The sequence below is a fragment of the Staurois parvus genome, unplaced genomic scaffold (assembly GCF_062004578.1).
Source record: "Staurois parvus isolate SC_StPar_1 unplaced genomic scaffold, SC_StPar_1.0 ptg001841l, whole genome shotgun sequence".
Taxonomy (NCBI): domain Eukaryota; kingdom Metazoa; phylum Chordata; class Amphibia; order Anura; family Ranidae; genus Staurois; species Staurois parvus.
The window spans coordinates 93,839-109,481 of record NW_028319637.1 but is presented as its reverse complement, the minus strand read 5'-3'; the positions used below and the strand labels follow the sequence as shown (position 1 = coordinate 109,481).

Genomic DNA, 15,643 nt, shown 5'->3' with positions numbered 1-15,643 from the left:
CTATTGAGTGTCTTGCTTGGGAGCAAACTATTATGGGATATATGTGTTTGTACTGGCTTGGTGGGGGGTGTTTCCGGCAGCCCTTCCCGCTGATGGGACGGCCTGCTGATGTGTTTCCTGTTCCTGGTTGTATTTCCCCTGTTTTAATACAAGTCTGGGGCTGTCTCGTCTTGTATGGTCAGCGGTGGGGTCCGTGGATCTGTGTTCGGACAGGGAAGCGGGAGTCTAACGGAAATACCCCAGTGCAGTCGGGGTCCGGTTCCGTTACAATGGCAAAGTTACAAACCTTCATTCAGGCATTCGGATTAAAATCGACTTGCTTACAACCAGCCTGTCGGGTTTCTCCTGAACGATCGGTGCCGCAGGTTATAGCCCGAAGCACCGGTCAGTGTTTTCTGGTGGTGGGGAAGCCTCCCTGCTGTCAGAATACAATAACTCAGTGGAAGGATTCCCCCCCTCATCCACACATTTGAATCGGGTAATTTTTTATTCACTCAACCAACTGGGTCTGTACACCCGCTGTGCCCATTATGAGGGGTTCCCACCATCCCTGTGCCGAGTTCCCGAGTCTGTACGCCCGCTGTGGCCATTATGAGGGGTTCCCACCATCCCTGTGCCGAGTTCCCGAGTCTGTACGCCCGCTGTGGCCATTATGAGGGGTTCCCACCATCCCCGTGCTGAGTTCCCGGGTCTGTACGCCCGCTGTGGCCATTATGAGGGGTTCCCACCATCCCTGTGCCGAGTTCCCGGGTCTGTACGCCTGCTGTGCCCATTATGAGGGGTTACCACATTCCCTGTGCCGAGTTCCCGGGTCTGTACACCCGCTGTGCCCATTATGAGGGGTTCCCACCATCCCTGCTGGATTTTATATTTATTTTATGTTTGGAGGATGTACCAGGGGGACGGGATCAGAGGTGGGAATTGTGGCTTTCAGATCTGGCTGTTGGGGGATACAAGAAATAAAAACTGTCTGAGCTCACGGACTCGGGATGGCTCTTTGTTTCAGCAATCTATATGAATGTATTATGTCTCAGCAGGAAGTTCAGTCTCCCGGGCCGTACACACAGGAGACCGTCCGGAGATACATCGTCCAGAACAATGAACAGGTAACGGGTTCCAGAATCTGCAAACAGAACCGAGAAAACATTCCAGAGCCAGATACTCGGATGGAGACGTCTTCTATGGAATCTCCTCATTTCCAGATCTCATCCTGTGTATTGATCCATCGGGTCCCGTCCTGTGTATTAATCCATTGGCTTCCGTCCTGTGTATTGATCCATTGGGTCCCGTCCTTTGTATTGACCCATTGGCTCCCATCCTGTGTATTGATCCATTGGCTCCCGTCCTGTGTATTGATCCATTGGCTCCAGTCCTGTGTATTGATCCATTGGCTCCAGTCCTTTGTATTGATCCATTAGCTCCCGTCCTGTGTATTGATCCATTGGCTCCCGTCCTGTGTATTGACACATTGGGTCCCGTCCTGTGTATTGATCCATTGGGTCCCGTCCTTTGTATTGACCCATTGGCTCCCATCCTGTGTATTGATCCATTGGCTCCCGTCCTGTGTATTGATCCATTGGCTCCAGTCCTGTGTATTGATCCATTGGCTCCAGTCCTGTGTATTGATCCATTGGCTCCAGTCCTTTGTATTGATCCATTAGCTCCCGTCCTGTGTATTGATCCATTGGCTCCCGTCCTGTGTATTGACACATTGGGTCCTGTCCTGTGTATTGATCCATTGGGTCCCGTCCTTTGTATTGACCCATTGGCTCCCATCCTGTGTATTGATCCATTGGCTCCCGTCCTGTGTATTGATCCATTGGCTCCAGTCCTGTGTATTGATCCATTGGCTCCAGTCCTTTGTATTGATCCATTAGCTCCCGTCCTGTGTATTGATCCATTGGCTCCCGTCCTGTGTATTGATCCATTGGCTCCAGTCCTTTGTATTGATCCATTAGCTCCCGTCCTGTGTATTGATCCATTGGCTCCCGTCCTGTGTATTGACACATTGGGTCCCGTCCTGTGTATTGATCCATTGGGTCCCGTCCTTTGTATTGACCCATTGGCTCCCATCCTGTGTATTGATCCATTGGCTCCCGTCCTGTGTATTGATCCATTGGCTCCAGTCCTGTGTATTGATCCATTGGCTCCAGTCCTTTGTATTGATCCATTAGCTCCCGTCCTGTGTATTGATCCATTGGCTCCCGTCCTGTGTATTGACACATTGGGTCCCGTCCTGTGTATTGATCCATTGGGTCCCGTCCTTTGTATTGACCCATTGGCTCCCATCCTGTGTATTGATCCATTGGCTCCTGTCCTGTGTATTGATCCATTGGCTCCAGTCCTGTGTATTGATCCATTGGCTCCAGTCCTTTGTATTGATCCATTAGCTCCCGTCCTGTGTATTGATCCATTGGCTCCCGTCCTGTGTATTGATCCATTGGCTCCCGTCCTGTGTATTGGTCCATTGGCTCCCGTCCTGTGTATTGGTCCATTGGCTCCCATCCTGTGTATTGATCCATTGGCTCCAGTCCTGTGTATTGATCCATTGGCTCCAGTCCTTTGTATTGATCCATTGGCTCCCGTCCTGTGTATTGATCCATTGGCTCCCGTCCTCTGTATTGGTCCATTGGCTCCCGTCCTGTGTATTGATCCATCAGGTCCTGTCCTGTGTATTGATCCATTGGGTCCCATCCTGTGTATTGATACATTGGCTCCCGTCCTGTGTATTGATACATTGGCTCCCGTCCTGTGTATTGATCCATTGTCTCCCATCCTGTGTATTGATACATTGGCTCTCCTCCTATGTATTAAAAGAGAAAAAATGTGAAACAAGAAAAAGTTTGTGTAACAAAATTTATACATAAAATCTGTGGCTTTCAGATCTGGCTGCTGGGGGATACAAGAAATTAAAAACTGTCTGAGCTCACAGACTCCACCTATAATAAATATATCCCTTTTCTGTGGCGGGCTCTTTGTATGGTTTATATTGTTGTTTTACAGCAATCTATATGAATGTATTATTTTTCAGCAGGAAGTTCAGTCTCCCGGGCCGTACACACAGGAGACCGTCCGGAGATACATCGTCCAGAACAACGAGCAGGTAACGGGTTCCAGAATCTACAAATAGAATCGAGAGAACATTCCAGAACCAGATACTCAGATGGAGACGTCTTCTATGGAATCTCCTCATTTCCAGATCTCATCCTGTGTATTGATCCATTGGCTCCCGTCCTGTGTATTGATACATTGGGTCCCTTCCTGTGTATTGATACATTGGGTCCCTTCCTGTGTATTGATACATTGGGTCCCTTCCTGTGTATTGATCCATTGGTTCTCGTCCTGTGTATGGATCCATTGGGTCCCTTCCTGTGTATTGATCCATTTGGTCCCGTCCTGTGTATGGATCCATTGGGTCTTTTCCTGTGTATTGATCCATTTGGTCCCATCCTGTGTTTGGATCCATTGGCTCCCGTCCTGTGTATTGATCCATTGGGTCCCGTCCTGTGTATTGATCCATTGGGTCCCGTCCTGTGTATTGATCCATTGGGTCCTGCCCTGTGTATTGATCCATTGGCTCCCGTCCTGTGTATTGATCCATTGGCTCCCGTCCTGTGTATTGATCCATTGGCTCCCGTCCTGTGTATTGATCCATTGGCTCCCGTCCTGTGTATTGATCCATCGGGTCCCGTCCTGTGTATTGATCCATTGGGTCCCGTCCTGTGTATTGATCCATCGGGTCCCGTCCTGTGTATTGATCCATTGGGTCCCGTCCTGTGTATTGATCCATCGGGTCCTGTCCTGTGTATTGATCCATCGGGTCCTGTCCTGTGTATTGATCCATTGGGTCCTGTCCTGTGTATTGATCCATTGGGTCCCGTCCTGTGTATTGATACATTGACTCCTGTCCTATGTATTGATACATTGGCTCTCATCCTGTGTATTGATCCATCGGGTCCCGTCCTGTGTATTGATCCATTGGGTCCCGTCCTGTGTATTGATCCATTGGGTCCCGTCCTGTGTATTGATACATTGGCTCCCATCCTGTCTATTGATCCATTGGCTCCCGTCCTGTGTTTTGATCCATTGGCTCCCGTCCTGTGTATTAATCCATTGGCTCTCGTCCTGTGTATTGATCCATTGGGTCTCGTCCTGTGTATTGATCCATTGGCTCCCGTCCTGTGTATTGATCCATTTGGTCCTGTCCTGTGTATTGATCCATTGGCTCCCGTCCTGTGTATTGATCCATTGGCTCCCATCCTGTGTATTGATCCATTGGCTCCCGTCCTGTGTATTGATCCATTGGCTCCCGTCCTGTGTATTGATCCATTGGCTCCCGTCCTGTGTATTGATCCATTGGCTCCCGTCCTGTGTATTGATCCATTAGCTCCCGTCCTGTGTATTGATCCATTGGCTCCCGTCCTGTGTATTGATCCATTGGCTCCCGTCCTGTGTATTGATCCATTGGCTACAGGAGAAGATCCGCTACAACTGTACAAGACTGAAGGGAACGTCGGGAGGATCTTATTTAATGCAATGCTTCTATTCTGCAGGAAGTTCAGTCTCCCGGGCCGTACACACAGGGAACCATCCGAAGATACATCGTCCAGAATCCGGAGCAGGTACGGTGCAGATACAATGCATTGTGTTGAGGAGTGAAAAATATTCCAGATTCAGCTACTTAGTGAGAACCTGTCACCAGAACAGTCATTTTCTCAAGATTCTTCCTCTATGATTGTATGTGCATGTAGTTATAATATACATATGATGTAAAATCCCCCGAGATTGCTGGGTGCCGCCATCTTGGATGTGATGTCAACAGCTCCAGCAGACTCAGAGTTGTCACTCATATGACCTCTTATGGATAATATGGATTATGGAAAACTTTGTAGAAAGGTTGGGGGGAGGGGTGGAAAGGCTATGAAAGGAGGTGACAGCAAGGGTGGGGGAGCTGGGCCAGCACAGACAGTAATTAGACTCTCCTAGAAACAGACCTAGAAGGGAGTGGGCGGTGCTAGGCAACTGACTCTTTCAGGAGAAGTCAAAATTTCCAGCAAGTTCTGAAGCACAGTGCAAGTGATCTATAAATGATTTATCGAGAAAAAAAGCAAGTACGCATTTCATATTTGATGTCTCTTTACCTTTTACCTGGCAATTTTCTAAGCTGGTGACAGGGACTCTTTGGGCGCATCGTATTTTAGGGCAGCCCATTCATTTCAGCGCGTGAAAGCGCGCACATTGGCTGAGATGCCACTGAAAAGCGGTTTTTTGGGTTTTTTTCATGCGGTACGGGAAATGCGAGATTTTGACCGCATTCCCGCACCGCACCCGGTGTGAACGGGCCCTTTAAGTCCGGAACTTGTTTTCATGTTGCAGGAGATGCAGAGCGGGACGATCAGACGCTACATCGTCCAAAATCCCGAACAGGTAGGATGGTGGGAACTGGGGGGGAGGGGACACCAAGGGGCAGATCTATAAAGAGGTGAATGTGAGATTCACCAAACATTCTCTGACGGTCATGTGTAACACATGGACCTGGGAGATTCACCTGCAGAGAATGTTCAGTGAATGTCAGGTAAAAAAAAAAAAAAAATTGATTAATGATTAACTCCTTTATAACAAAGTGTAAGCTCTTCTGGCGCTGATGCCGTATCTGTAGAATGCTGGTATAATAATCACCCCTCTGCAGGGGCAGACTGACAACTCATGGGGCCCTGGGAAATAGGGGATCATGGGGCCCCTGTGTCCTTTCCCAAACTCAAAGCACACCCAAAAAAGCCTATAAAAAGGTACCAAGGGCATTTCATGGGGCCCCCCACTGACCCCGGGCCCTCGGGCAGTGCCCAAATGGTCAGTCCGCCCCACTGGGAAGCCTTAATAACCAGAACAGCGACTGGGTGACATGAGAAGTGACTCTGTTGAGATCCCCAAAAGGTGCTCATCCAATCTAGAACCCCCCCCCCCCCCCCCACCACCACCCAGAGAGAACTGGAAACAATGTAACATAAAATGCCACACAGGGCACAGAATATTACAGCTCACTGGATGTCTGGCAGGATCAACGGGCAATTAGTGTGCAAATAAATAACACTTTCTAAAAAAGGGTGCAAAGATCACCTCCTAATGGGCACAGCGGGTGTACAGACCTGGGAACTCAGCACAGGGATGGTGGGAACCCCTCATAATGGGCACAGCGGGGGTACAGACCTGGGAACTCAGCACAGGGATGGTGGGAACCCCTCATAATGGACACAGCGGGGGTACAGACCTGGGAACTCAGCACAGGGATGGTGGGAACCCCTCATAATGGGCACAGCGGGGGTACAGACCTGGGAACTCAGCACAGGGATGGTGGGAACCCCTCATAATGAGCACAGCGGGGGTACAGACCTGGGAACTCAGCACAGGGATGGCAGGAACCCCTCATAATGGGCACAGCGGGGGTACAGACCTGGGAACTCAGCACAGGGATGGCGGGAACCCCTCTTAATGGGCACAGCGGGCGTACAGACCCGGGAACTCAGCACAGGGATGGCGGGAACCCCTCATAATGGGCACAGCGGGGGCACAGACCCGGGAACTCAGCACAGGGATGGCGGGAACCCCTCATAATGGGCACAGCGGGGGTACAGACCCGGGAACTCAGCACAGGGATGGCGGGAACCCCTCATAATGGGCACAGCGGGGGCACAGACCCGGGAACTCAGCACAGGGATGGCGGGAACCCCTCTTAATGGGCACAGCAGGCGTACAGACCCGGGAACTCAGCACAGGGATGGCGGGAACCCCTCTTAATGGGCACAGCGGGCGTACAGACCCAGAAACTCAGCACAGGGATGGTGGGAACCCCTCCTAATGGGCACAGCGGGTGTACCGACCCCACAACTCAGCACTGGGATCGTGGGAACCCCTCATAATGGGCACAGCGGGGGTACGGACCTGGGAACTCAGCACAGGGATGGTGGGAACCCCTCATAATGGGCACAGTGGATGTACAGACCCGGGAACTCAGCACAGGGATGGTGGGAACCCCTCATAATGGGCACAGTGGGTGTACAGACCCGGGAACTCAGCACAGGGATGGTGGGAACCCTTCATGATGGGCACAGCGGGTGTACAGACCCAGGAACTTCAGCACAGGGATGGTGGGAACCCCTCATAATGGGCACGGCGGGTGTAAAGACCCGGGAACTCAGCACGGGGATGGTGGGAACCCCTCATAATGGGCACAGCGGGTGTACAGACCCGGGAACTCAGCACAGGGATGGTGGGAACCCTTCATGATGGGCACAGCGGGTGTACAGACCCGGGAACTTCAGCACTGGGATGGTGGGAACCCCTCATAATGGGCACAGCGGGTGTACAGACCCCACAACTCAGCACAGGGATGGTGGAAACCCCTCATAATAGGCACAGCGGGTGTACGGAACCTTTTTTTTAAAATATTAATTACGCAGAAAATCTTTGCATGCAGTGAGGAGTATTCCGGAAGCTTGGAGACTCCCACCACTGTGGTATGAACTGCCAAGGTTAGCCGTGTCCTCCGCAGGAACAATCAGACACAAGAACCCTCTTAGCAGGATTCTGGGATGAGGAGTGTCAGGAATGATCACACCCAACCTCCCCCTCTGACACCCCACATCCACCTCTGACACCCCCGCTGTGCAGGAATCCCGGCAATGTTCCATCAGTGAAGATCCTTCCCTTCCTCACAGATTCATTTAATTGCCGTCTTATCCCAACTCCGAGTTTTATTAGCGTTGCCAAAAAATATGGGAGAGGTTCAAGGACATGAGATGCATCTAATCCGGGAGCTGGAGGAGGCAGGTGTGTCTGCATCAAAGGATTATTGTATCTTCTGCACCACAGAGCTGACACTCTAATGTCCCCTCCCCCACAGTCACATCAGTCTCTGTACCAGAGGAGCTTACACTCTAATGTCCCCTCCCCCACAGTCACATCAGTCTCTGTACCAGAGGAGCTTACACTCTAATGTCCCCTCCCCCCACAGTCCCATCAGTCTCTGTACCAGAGGAGCTTACACTCTAATGTCCCCTCCCCCACAGTCACACACTATTATTATACATGTATATAGCTCTGACATATACCGCAGCGCTGTACAGAGAATTTTCCGTTTCTTCTCACTTAACACAGATTTGTAGAGATGGATACATTGTTACAGATTCCTGATAATTATTGATGTATATTTCCTCAGGATGTTCAGACGGAGACGGTTCGGAGGTACATTGTGCAGAATCCTGACCAGGTGCGTTGAACGCGGCTCCGCCTGTCACATGACATATAAGCGCGCTCCGTAATATACAGGTACAGGGTCTGTTACCCAGAAAACCTTTTACCAACAAAGCCTAAAATCCGGAGAAAGAAAACCGGGAATGACATACAATGCTTAGATGTGATCCTACAGTCACTAGGAGGAGCACTGCTAATATGTGTCATCAGACTGTGCTCCCTCTCCCCTCCCACAATGTGTGAGCATCATGTCCCGGCAAGAATCCCCCTTGTAGCACAAACACCCCCCCCCCCTCCATTCCCCCCTCATGGTACAATCCCCCCCCCCCAAATCCCCCCTTCTAGCACCAATTCCCTCATCTTCAATCCCCCTCCTAGCACAAACACCCCCCCACATTCCCCCCTCATGGTCCAATCCCCCCCCAAATCCCCCCTTCTAGCCCCAATTCCCTCCCCTTCAAACCCCCTCCCAGCACAAACACCCCCCCTCCATTTCCCCCTCATGGTACAATCCCCCCTCTTAGCACCAATTTCCTCCCCCTCAAACCCCCTCCTAGCACAAACACCCCCCCACATTCCCCCCTCATGGTCCAATCCCCCCTCTTAGCACCAATTCATTCCCCCTCATGGTACAATCCCCCCCTGCTAACACCAGTTCCCTCCCCCTCAATCCCCCTCCTAGTACAAACACCCCCCCCCCTTCCAATCCCCCCTCATGGTACAATCCCCCCCCTCCTAGCACCAATTTCCTCCCCCTCCTAGCACAACCCCCCTCCCCACCCTCATGATATAATCCCTCTATCCCCCCTCCCCCCTCCAAATTCTACTCATAGCACACTCTTCTGATCTCCAGAGGGTGGTAGGGCCATTTCAACTTAAATCTGTACCCCCTCCCACCCAGCTCAAATCTTCTCTCTCCCCCCTCCAATTCCCTCCTTCAAGCACAGACCTTTACCCCCCCAAAAAAAATCACCCCTCCTATTACCAATTCCCTACCCCCAATCCTCCTCATGGCACAACCCTCCCCCCTCTAAATCCACCCTTTTAGCTCAAATTTTACCCCATCACCCTCATAGCACAAATTACCCCCCCCCCCCCAGCACAAATACTCTCCCCACCCCAAGGTCCCCCGTCTAGCACAAATTCTCTTCCCTACCCAAACCCTAAATCCCCCCCCCCTCCCCTCCATATCCTCCCCCCCAGTACAATCTTCTGATCTCCAGCTGGGTGACTGCAGTGACGTCATTGTGCTGAAAATGAGTGACTTCTGAACAATGCAGCATAATGACCACAGGTGTCGCTATACAGCGGGGAACATAATGATTTAATCTCCTGCAGATTTTGTACATTTTCACATTTACACAGAAATGAGGGGTCTATCGTTTTTATCATAAAGGAATTTTAAATGGTAGAGATAAAATATCAACCAAAAATCCAGAAAAAAACACAATACAAATGTTATAAATGGAGTTTCAGGTCAGTGAGTAAAATAAGTATTTGATCCCCAAGCAACACATGACTTAGTACTTGGTGGAGGAACCCTTGTTGGTGAGCACAGAGGTGAGACGTTCCTTGTAGTTGGTGGAGGAACCCTTGTTGGCGAGCACAGAGGTGAGACGTTCCTTGTAGTTGGTGGAGGAACCCTTGTTGGTGAGCACAGAGGTGAGACGTTCCTTGTAGTTGGTGGAGGAACCCTTGTTGGCGAGCACAGAGGTGAATCGTTCCTTGTAGTTGGTGGAGGAACCCTTGTTGGCGAGCACAGAGGTGAGACGTTCCTTATAGTTGGTGGAGGAACCCTTGTTGGTGAGCACAGAGGTGAGACGTTTCTTGTAGTTGGTGGAGGAACCCTTGTTGGCGAGCACAGAGGTGAAACGTTCCTTGTAGTTGGTGGAGGAACCCTTGTTGGCGAGCACAGAGGTGAGACGTTCATTGTAGTTGGTGGAGGAACCCTTGTTGGCGAGCACAGAGGTGAGACGTTCCTTGTAGTTGGTGGAGGAACCCTTGTTGGCGAGCACAGAGGTGAGGCGTTCCTTGTAGTTGGTGGAAGAACCCTTGTTGCCAAGCACAGAGGTGAGACGTTTCTTGTAGTTGGTGGAGGAACCCTTGTTGGCGAGCACAGAGGTGAGACGTTCCTTGTAGTTGGTGGAGAAAGCCTTGTTGGCGAGCACAGAGGTGAGATGTTTCTTGTAGTTGGTGGAGGAACCCTTGTTGGCGAGCACAGAGGTGAGACGTTTCCTGTAGTTGGTGGAGGAACCCTTGTTGGCGAGCACAGAGGTGAGACGTTTCTTGTAGTTGGTGGAGGAACCCTTGTTGGCGAGCAGAGGTGAGACGTTCCTTGTAGTTGGTGGAGGAACCCTTGTTGGCGAGCACAGAGGTGAGACGTTCCTTGTAGTTGGTGGAGGAACCCTTGTTGGCGAGCACAGAGGTGAGACGTTTCTTGTAGTTGGTGGAGGAACCCTTGTTGGCGAGCACAGAGGTGAGACGTTCCTTGTAGTTGGTGCAGGAACCCTTGTTGGCGAGCACAGAGGTGAGACGTTCCTTGTAGTTGGTGGAGGAACCCCTGTTGGCGAGCACAGAGGTGAGACGTTCCTTGTAGTTGGTGGAGGAAACCTTGTTGGCGAGCACAGAGGTGAGACGTTTCTTGTAGTTGGTGGAGGAACCCTTGTTGGCGAGCACAGAGGTGAGACGTTGCTTGTAGTTGGTGGAGGAACCCTTGTTGGCGAGCACAGAGGTGAAACGTTTCTTGTAGTTGGTGGAGGAACCCTTGTTGGCGAGCACAGAGGTGAGACGTTCCTTGTAGTTGGTGGAGGAACCCTTGTTGGCAAGCACAGAGGTGAGAATTTCCTTGTAGTTGGTGGAGGAACCCTTGTTGGCGAGCACAGAGGTGAAACATTCCTTGTAGTTGGTGGAGGAACCCTTGTTGGCGAGCACAGAGGTGAGGCGTTCCTTGTAGTTGGTGGAAGAACCCTTGTTGGCGAGCACAGAGTTGAGACGTTCCTTGTAGTTGGTGGAGGAACCCTTGTTGGCGAGCACAGAGGTGAGACGTTTCTTGTAGTTGGTGGAGGAACCCTTGTTGGTGAGCACAGAGGTGAGACGTTTCCTGTAGTTGGTGGAGGAACCCTTGTTGGCGAGCACAGAGGTGAGACGTTTCCTGTAGTTGGTGGAGGAACCCTTGTTGGCGAGCACAGAGGTGAGACGTTTCCTGTAGTTGGTGGAGGAACCCTTGTTGGCGAGCACAGAGGTGAGACGTTTCTTGTAGTTGGTGGAGGAACCCTTGTTGGCGAGCACAGAGGTGAGACGTTTCCTGTAGTTGGTGGAGGAACCCTTGTTGGCGAGCACAGAGGTGAGACGTTTCTTGTAGTTGGTGGAGGAACCCTTGTTGGCGAGCAGAGGTGAGACGTTCCTTGTAGTTGGTGGAGGAACCCTTGTTGGCGAGCACAGAGGTGAGACGTTCCTTGTAGTTGGTGGAGGAACCCTTGTTGGCGAGCACAGAGGTGAGACGTTTCTTGTAGTTGGTGGAGGAACCCTTGTTGGCGAGCACAGAGGTGAGACGTTCCTTGTAGTTGGTGCAGGAACCCTTGTTGGCGAGCACAGAGGTGAGACGTTCCTTGTAGTTGGTGGAGGAACCCCTGTTGGCGAGCACAGAGGTGAGACGTTCCTTGTAGTTGGTGGAGGAAACCTTGTTGGCGAGCACAGAGGTGAGACGTTTCTTGTAGTTGGTGGAGGAACCCTTGTTGGCGAGCACAGAGGTGAGACGTTGCTTGTAGTTGGTGGAGGAACCCTTGTTGGCGAGCACAGAGGTGAAACGTTTCTTGTAGTTGGTGGAGGAACCCTTGTTGGCGAGCACAGAGGTGAGACGTTCCTTGTAGTTGGTGGAGGAACCCTTGTTGGCAAGCACAGAGGTGAGAATTTCCTTGTAGTTGGTGGAGGAACCCTTGTTGGCGAGCACAGAGGTGAAACATTCCTTGTAGTTGGTGGAGGAACCCTTGTTGGCGAGCACAGAGGTGAGGCGTTCCTTGTAGTTGGTGGAAGAACCCTTGTTGGCGAGCACAGAGTTGAGACGTTCCTTGTAGTTGGTGGAGGAACCCTTGTTGGCGATCACAGAGGTGAGACGTTTCTTGTAGTTGGTGGAGGAACCCTTGTTGGTGAGCACAGAGGTGAGGCGTTCCTTGTAGTTGGTGGAGGAAGCCTTGTTGGCGAGCACAGAGGTGAGACGTTCCTTGTAGTTGGTGGAGGAACCCTTGTTGGCGAGCACAGAGGTGAGATGTTTCCTTTAGTTGGTGGAGGAACCCTTGTTGGCGAGCACAGAGGTGAGACGTTTCTTGTAGTTGGTGGAGGAACCCTTGTTGGCGAGCACAGAGTTGAGACGTTTCTTGTAGTTGGTGGAGGAACCCTTGTTGGCGAGCACAGAGGTGAGACGTTTCTTGTAGTTGGTGGAGGAACCCTTGTTGGCGAGCACAGAGCTGAGACGTTCCTTGTAGTTGGTGGAGGAACCCTTGTTGGCGAGCACAGAGGTGAGACGTTCCTTGTAGTTGGTGGAGGAACCCTTGTTGGCGAGCACAGAGGTGAGACGTTCCTTGTAGTTGGTGGAGGAACCCTTGTTGGCGAGCACAGAGGTGAGACGTTTCTTGTAGTTGGTGGAGGAACCCTTGTTGGCGAGCACAGAGGTGAGACGTTTCTTGTAGTTGGTGGAGGAACCCTTGTTGGCGAGCACAGAGGTAAGACGTTTCTTGTAGTTGGTGGAGGAACCCTTGTTGGCGAGCACAGAGGTGAGACGTTCATTGTAGTTGGTGGAGGAACCCTTGTTGGCGAGCACAGAGGTGAGACGTTCATTGTAGTTGGTGGAGGAACCCTTGTTGGCGAGCACAGAGGTGAGACATTCATTGTAGTTGGTGGAGGAACCCTTGTTGGGGAGCACAGAGGTGAGACGTTTCTTGTAGTTAGTGAAGGAACCCTTGTTGGCGAGCACAGAGGTGAGACGTTCCTTGTAGTTGGTGGAGGAAGCCTTGTTGGCGAGCACAGAGGTGAGACGTTTCTTGTAGTTGGTGGAGGAACCCTTGTTGGCGAGCACAGAGGTGAATCGTTCCTTGTAGTTGGTGGAGGAACCCTTGTTGGTGAGCACAGAGGTGAGACGTTTCTTGTAGTTGGTGGAGGAACCCTTGTTGGCGAGCACAGAGGTGAGACGTTCCTTGTAGTTGGTGGAGGAACCCTTGTTGGCGAGCACAGAGGTGAGACGTTTCTTGTAGTTGGTGGAGGAACCCTTGTTGGCGAGCACAGAGGTGAGACGTTTCTTGTAGTTGGTGGAGGAACCCTTGTTGGCGAGCACAGAGGTGAGACGTTCCTTGTAGTTGGTGGAGGAACCCTTGTTGGCGAGCACAGAGGTGAGACGTTCATTGTAGTTGGTGGAGGAACCCTTGTTGGCGAGCACAGAGGTGAGACATTCATTGTAGTTGGTGGAGGAACCCTTGTTGGGGAGCACAGAGGTGAGACGTTTCTTGTAGTTAGTGAAGGAACCCTTGTTGGCGAGCACAGAGGTGAGACGTTCCTTGTAGTTGGTGGAGGAAGCCTTGTTGGCGAGCACAGAGGTGAGACGTTTCTTGTAGTTGGTGGAGGAACCCTTGTTGGCGAGCACAGAGGTGAATCGTTCCTTGTAGTTGGTGGAGGAACCCTTGTTGGTGAGCACAGAGGTGAGACGTTTCTTGTAGTTGGTGGAGGAACCCTTGTTGGCGAGCACAGAGGTGAGACGTTCCTTGTAGTTGGTGGAGGAACCCTTGTTGGCGAGCACAGAGGTGAGACGTTTCTTGTAGTTGGTGGAGGAACCCTTGTTGGCGAGCACAGAGGTGAGACGTTTCTTGTAGTTGGTGGAGGAACCCTTGTTGGCGAGCACAGAGGTGAGAATTTCCTTGTAGTTGGTGGAGGAACCCTTGTTGGCGAGCACAGAGGTAAGACGTTTCTTGTAGTTGGTGGAGGAACCCTTGTTGGCGAGCACAGAGGTAAGACGTTTCTTGTAGTTGGAGGAACCCTTGTTGGCGAGCACAGAGGTGAGACGTTCCTTGTAGTTGGTGGAGGAACCCTTGTTGGCGAGCACAGAGGTGAGACGTTCCTTGTAGTTGGTGGAGGAACCCTTGTTGGCGAGCACAAAGGTGAGACGTTCCTTGTAGTTGGTGGAGGAACCCTTGTTGGCGATCAAAGAGGTGAAACGTTTCTTGTAGTTGGTGGAGGAATCCTTGTTGGCGAGCACAGAGGTGAGACGTTTCTTGTAGTTGGTGGAGGAACCCTTGTTGGCGAGCACAGAGGTGAGGCATTCCTTGTAGTTGGTGGAGGAACCCTTGTTGGCGAGCACAGAGGTGAGACGTTTCTTGTAGTTGGTGGAGGAACCCTTATTGGCGAGCACAGAGGTGAGGCATTCCTTGTAGTTGGTGGAGGAACCCTTGTTGGCGAGCACAGAGGTGAGACGTTTCTTGTAGTTGGTGGAGGAACCCTTGTTGGCGAGCACAGAGGTGAGGTGTTCCTTGTAGTTGGTGGAGGAACCCTTGTTGGTGAGCACAGAGGGAAGACGTTTCTTGTAGTTGGTGGAGGAACCCTTGTTGGTGAGCACAGAGGTGAGACGTTCCTTGAAGTTGGTTCCCAGGTTTGCACACATCTTAGGAGGCATTTTGGTCCACCTTCTTTACAGAACTTCTCTAAATCCTTCAGGTTTCTTGGCGGTCTCTTGGCAACTCGAACTTTCAGCTCCCTCCGTACATTTTCTATAGGATTCAGGTCTGGAGACTGGCTAGGCCACTGCATGACCTTCATGTGCTTCTTCTTGAGCCACTCCTTTGTTGCCTCAACCGTGTGTTTTGGGTCATTGTCATGCTGGAACACCCATCAATGAACCATCTTCAGTGTTCTGGGGAAGAAGGTTCTCATCCTAGATTTTACAATACATGGCCCTGTCCATTTGCCCTTCAATGCGGCAAAGTCGGCCTGTACCTTTAGCAGAGAAACAGCCCTAAAGCATAATGTTTCCACCTCCGAGCTTGACTGTAGTGATGGTGTTCTTAGGGTCATAGTCAACATTTTTCTTCCTCCAAACACGGAAAGTTGAGTTAATGCCAAAAAGCTCAATTTTGTTCTCATCTGACCACAGCACTTTCTCCCAATCCTTCTCTGCATCATTTAGATGTTCATTGGCAAACTTCAGACGGGCCTGGGCATGTGCCTTTTTGAGGAGGGGGATCTTGCGGGCACTGCAGGATGTCAATTCCATGGCGGCGTATTGTGTTACCAATGGTTGGTTTGGTGACTGTGGTCCCAACTGCCTTGAGATCCTTCACAAGCTCCTCCCGTGTACTTCTGGGCTGATCCCTCACTTTTCTCATGGTCACCCTTACCCCATGAGGCGAAACCT

At 51.3% G+C, this 15,643-nt stretch overlaps 1 protein-coding gene across 24 annotated transcripts in view; it reads left to right on the top strand.

Annotated features, from left to right (window-relative positions):
- The window catches only part of POF1B (POF1B actin binding protein), a 114,240-nt gene that overhangs the window by 49,909 nt on the left and 48,688 nt on the right, over window positions 1–15,643 (top strand). For 5 of the 24 annotated variants that reach the window (XR_016308821.1, XM_089664111.1, XM_089664118.1 and 2 more), the window contains 5 exons: window positions 1,035–1,106; window positions 3,032–3,103; window positions 4,554–4,622; window positions 5,377–5,427; window positions 8,216–8,266. Coding sequence is in view for 23 of the 24 variants with exons in the window: in XM_089664111.1 (XP_089520237.1) it covers window positions 1,035–1,106; window positions 3,032–3,103; window positions 4,554–4,622; window positions 5,377–5,427; window positions 8,216–8,266 (315 nt within the window). In the remaining variant the exon portion in view is untranslated. Of the gene's footprint in view, window positions 1–1,034; window positions 1,107–3,031; window positions 3,104–4,550; window positions 4,623–5,376; window positions 5,428–8,215; window positions 8,267–15,643 lie in introns of all 24 variants that reach the window. The other 19 variants (XM_089664123.1, XM_089664121.1, XM_089664130.1 and 16 more) reach the window with 11 other exon arrangements.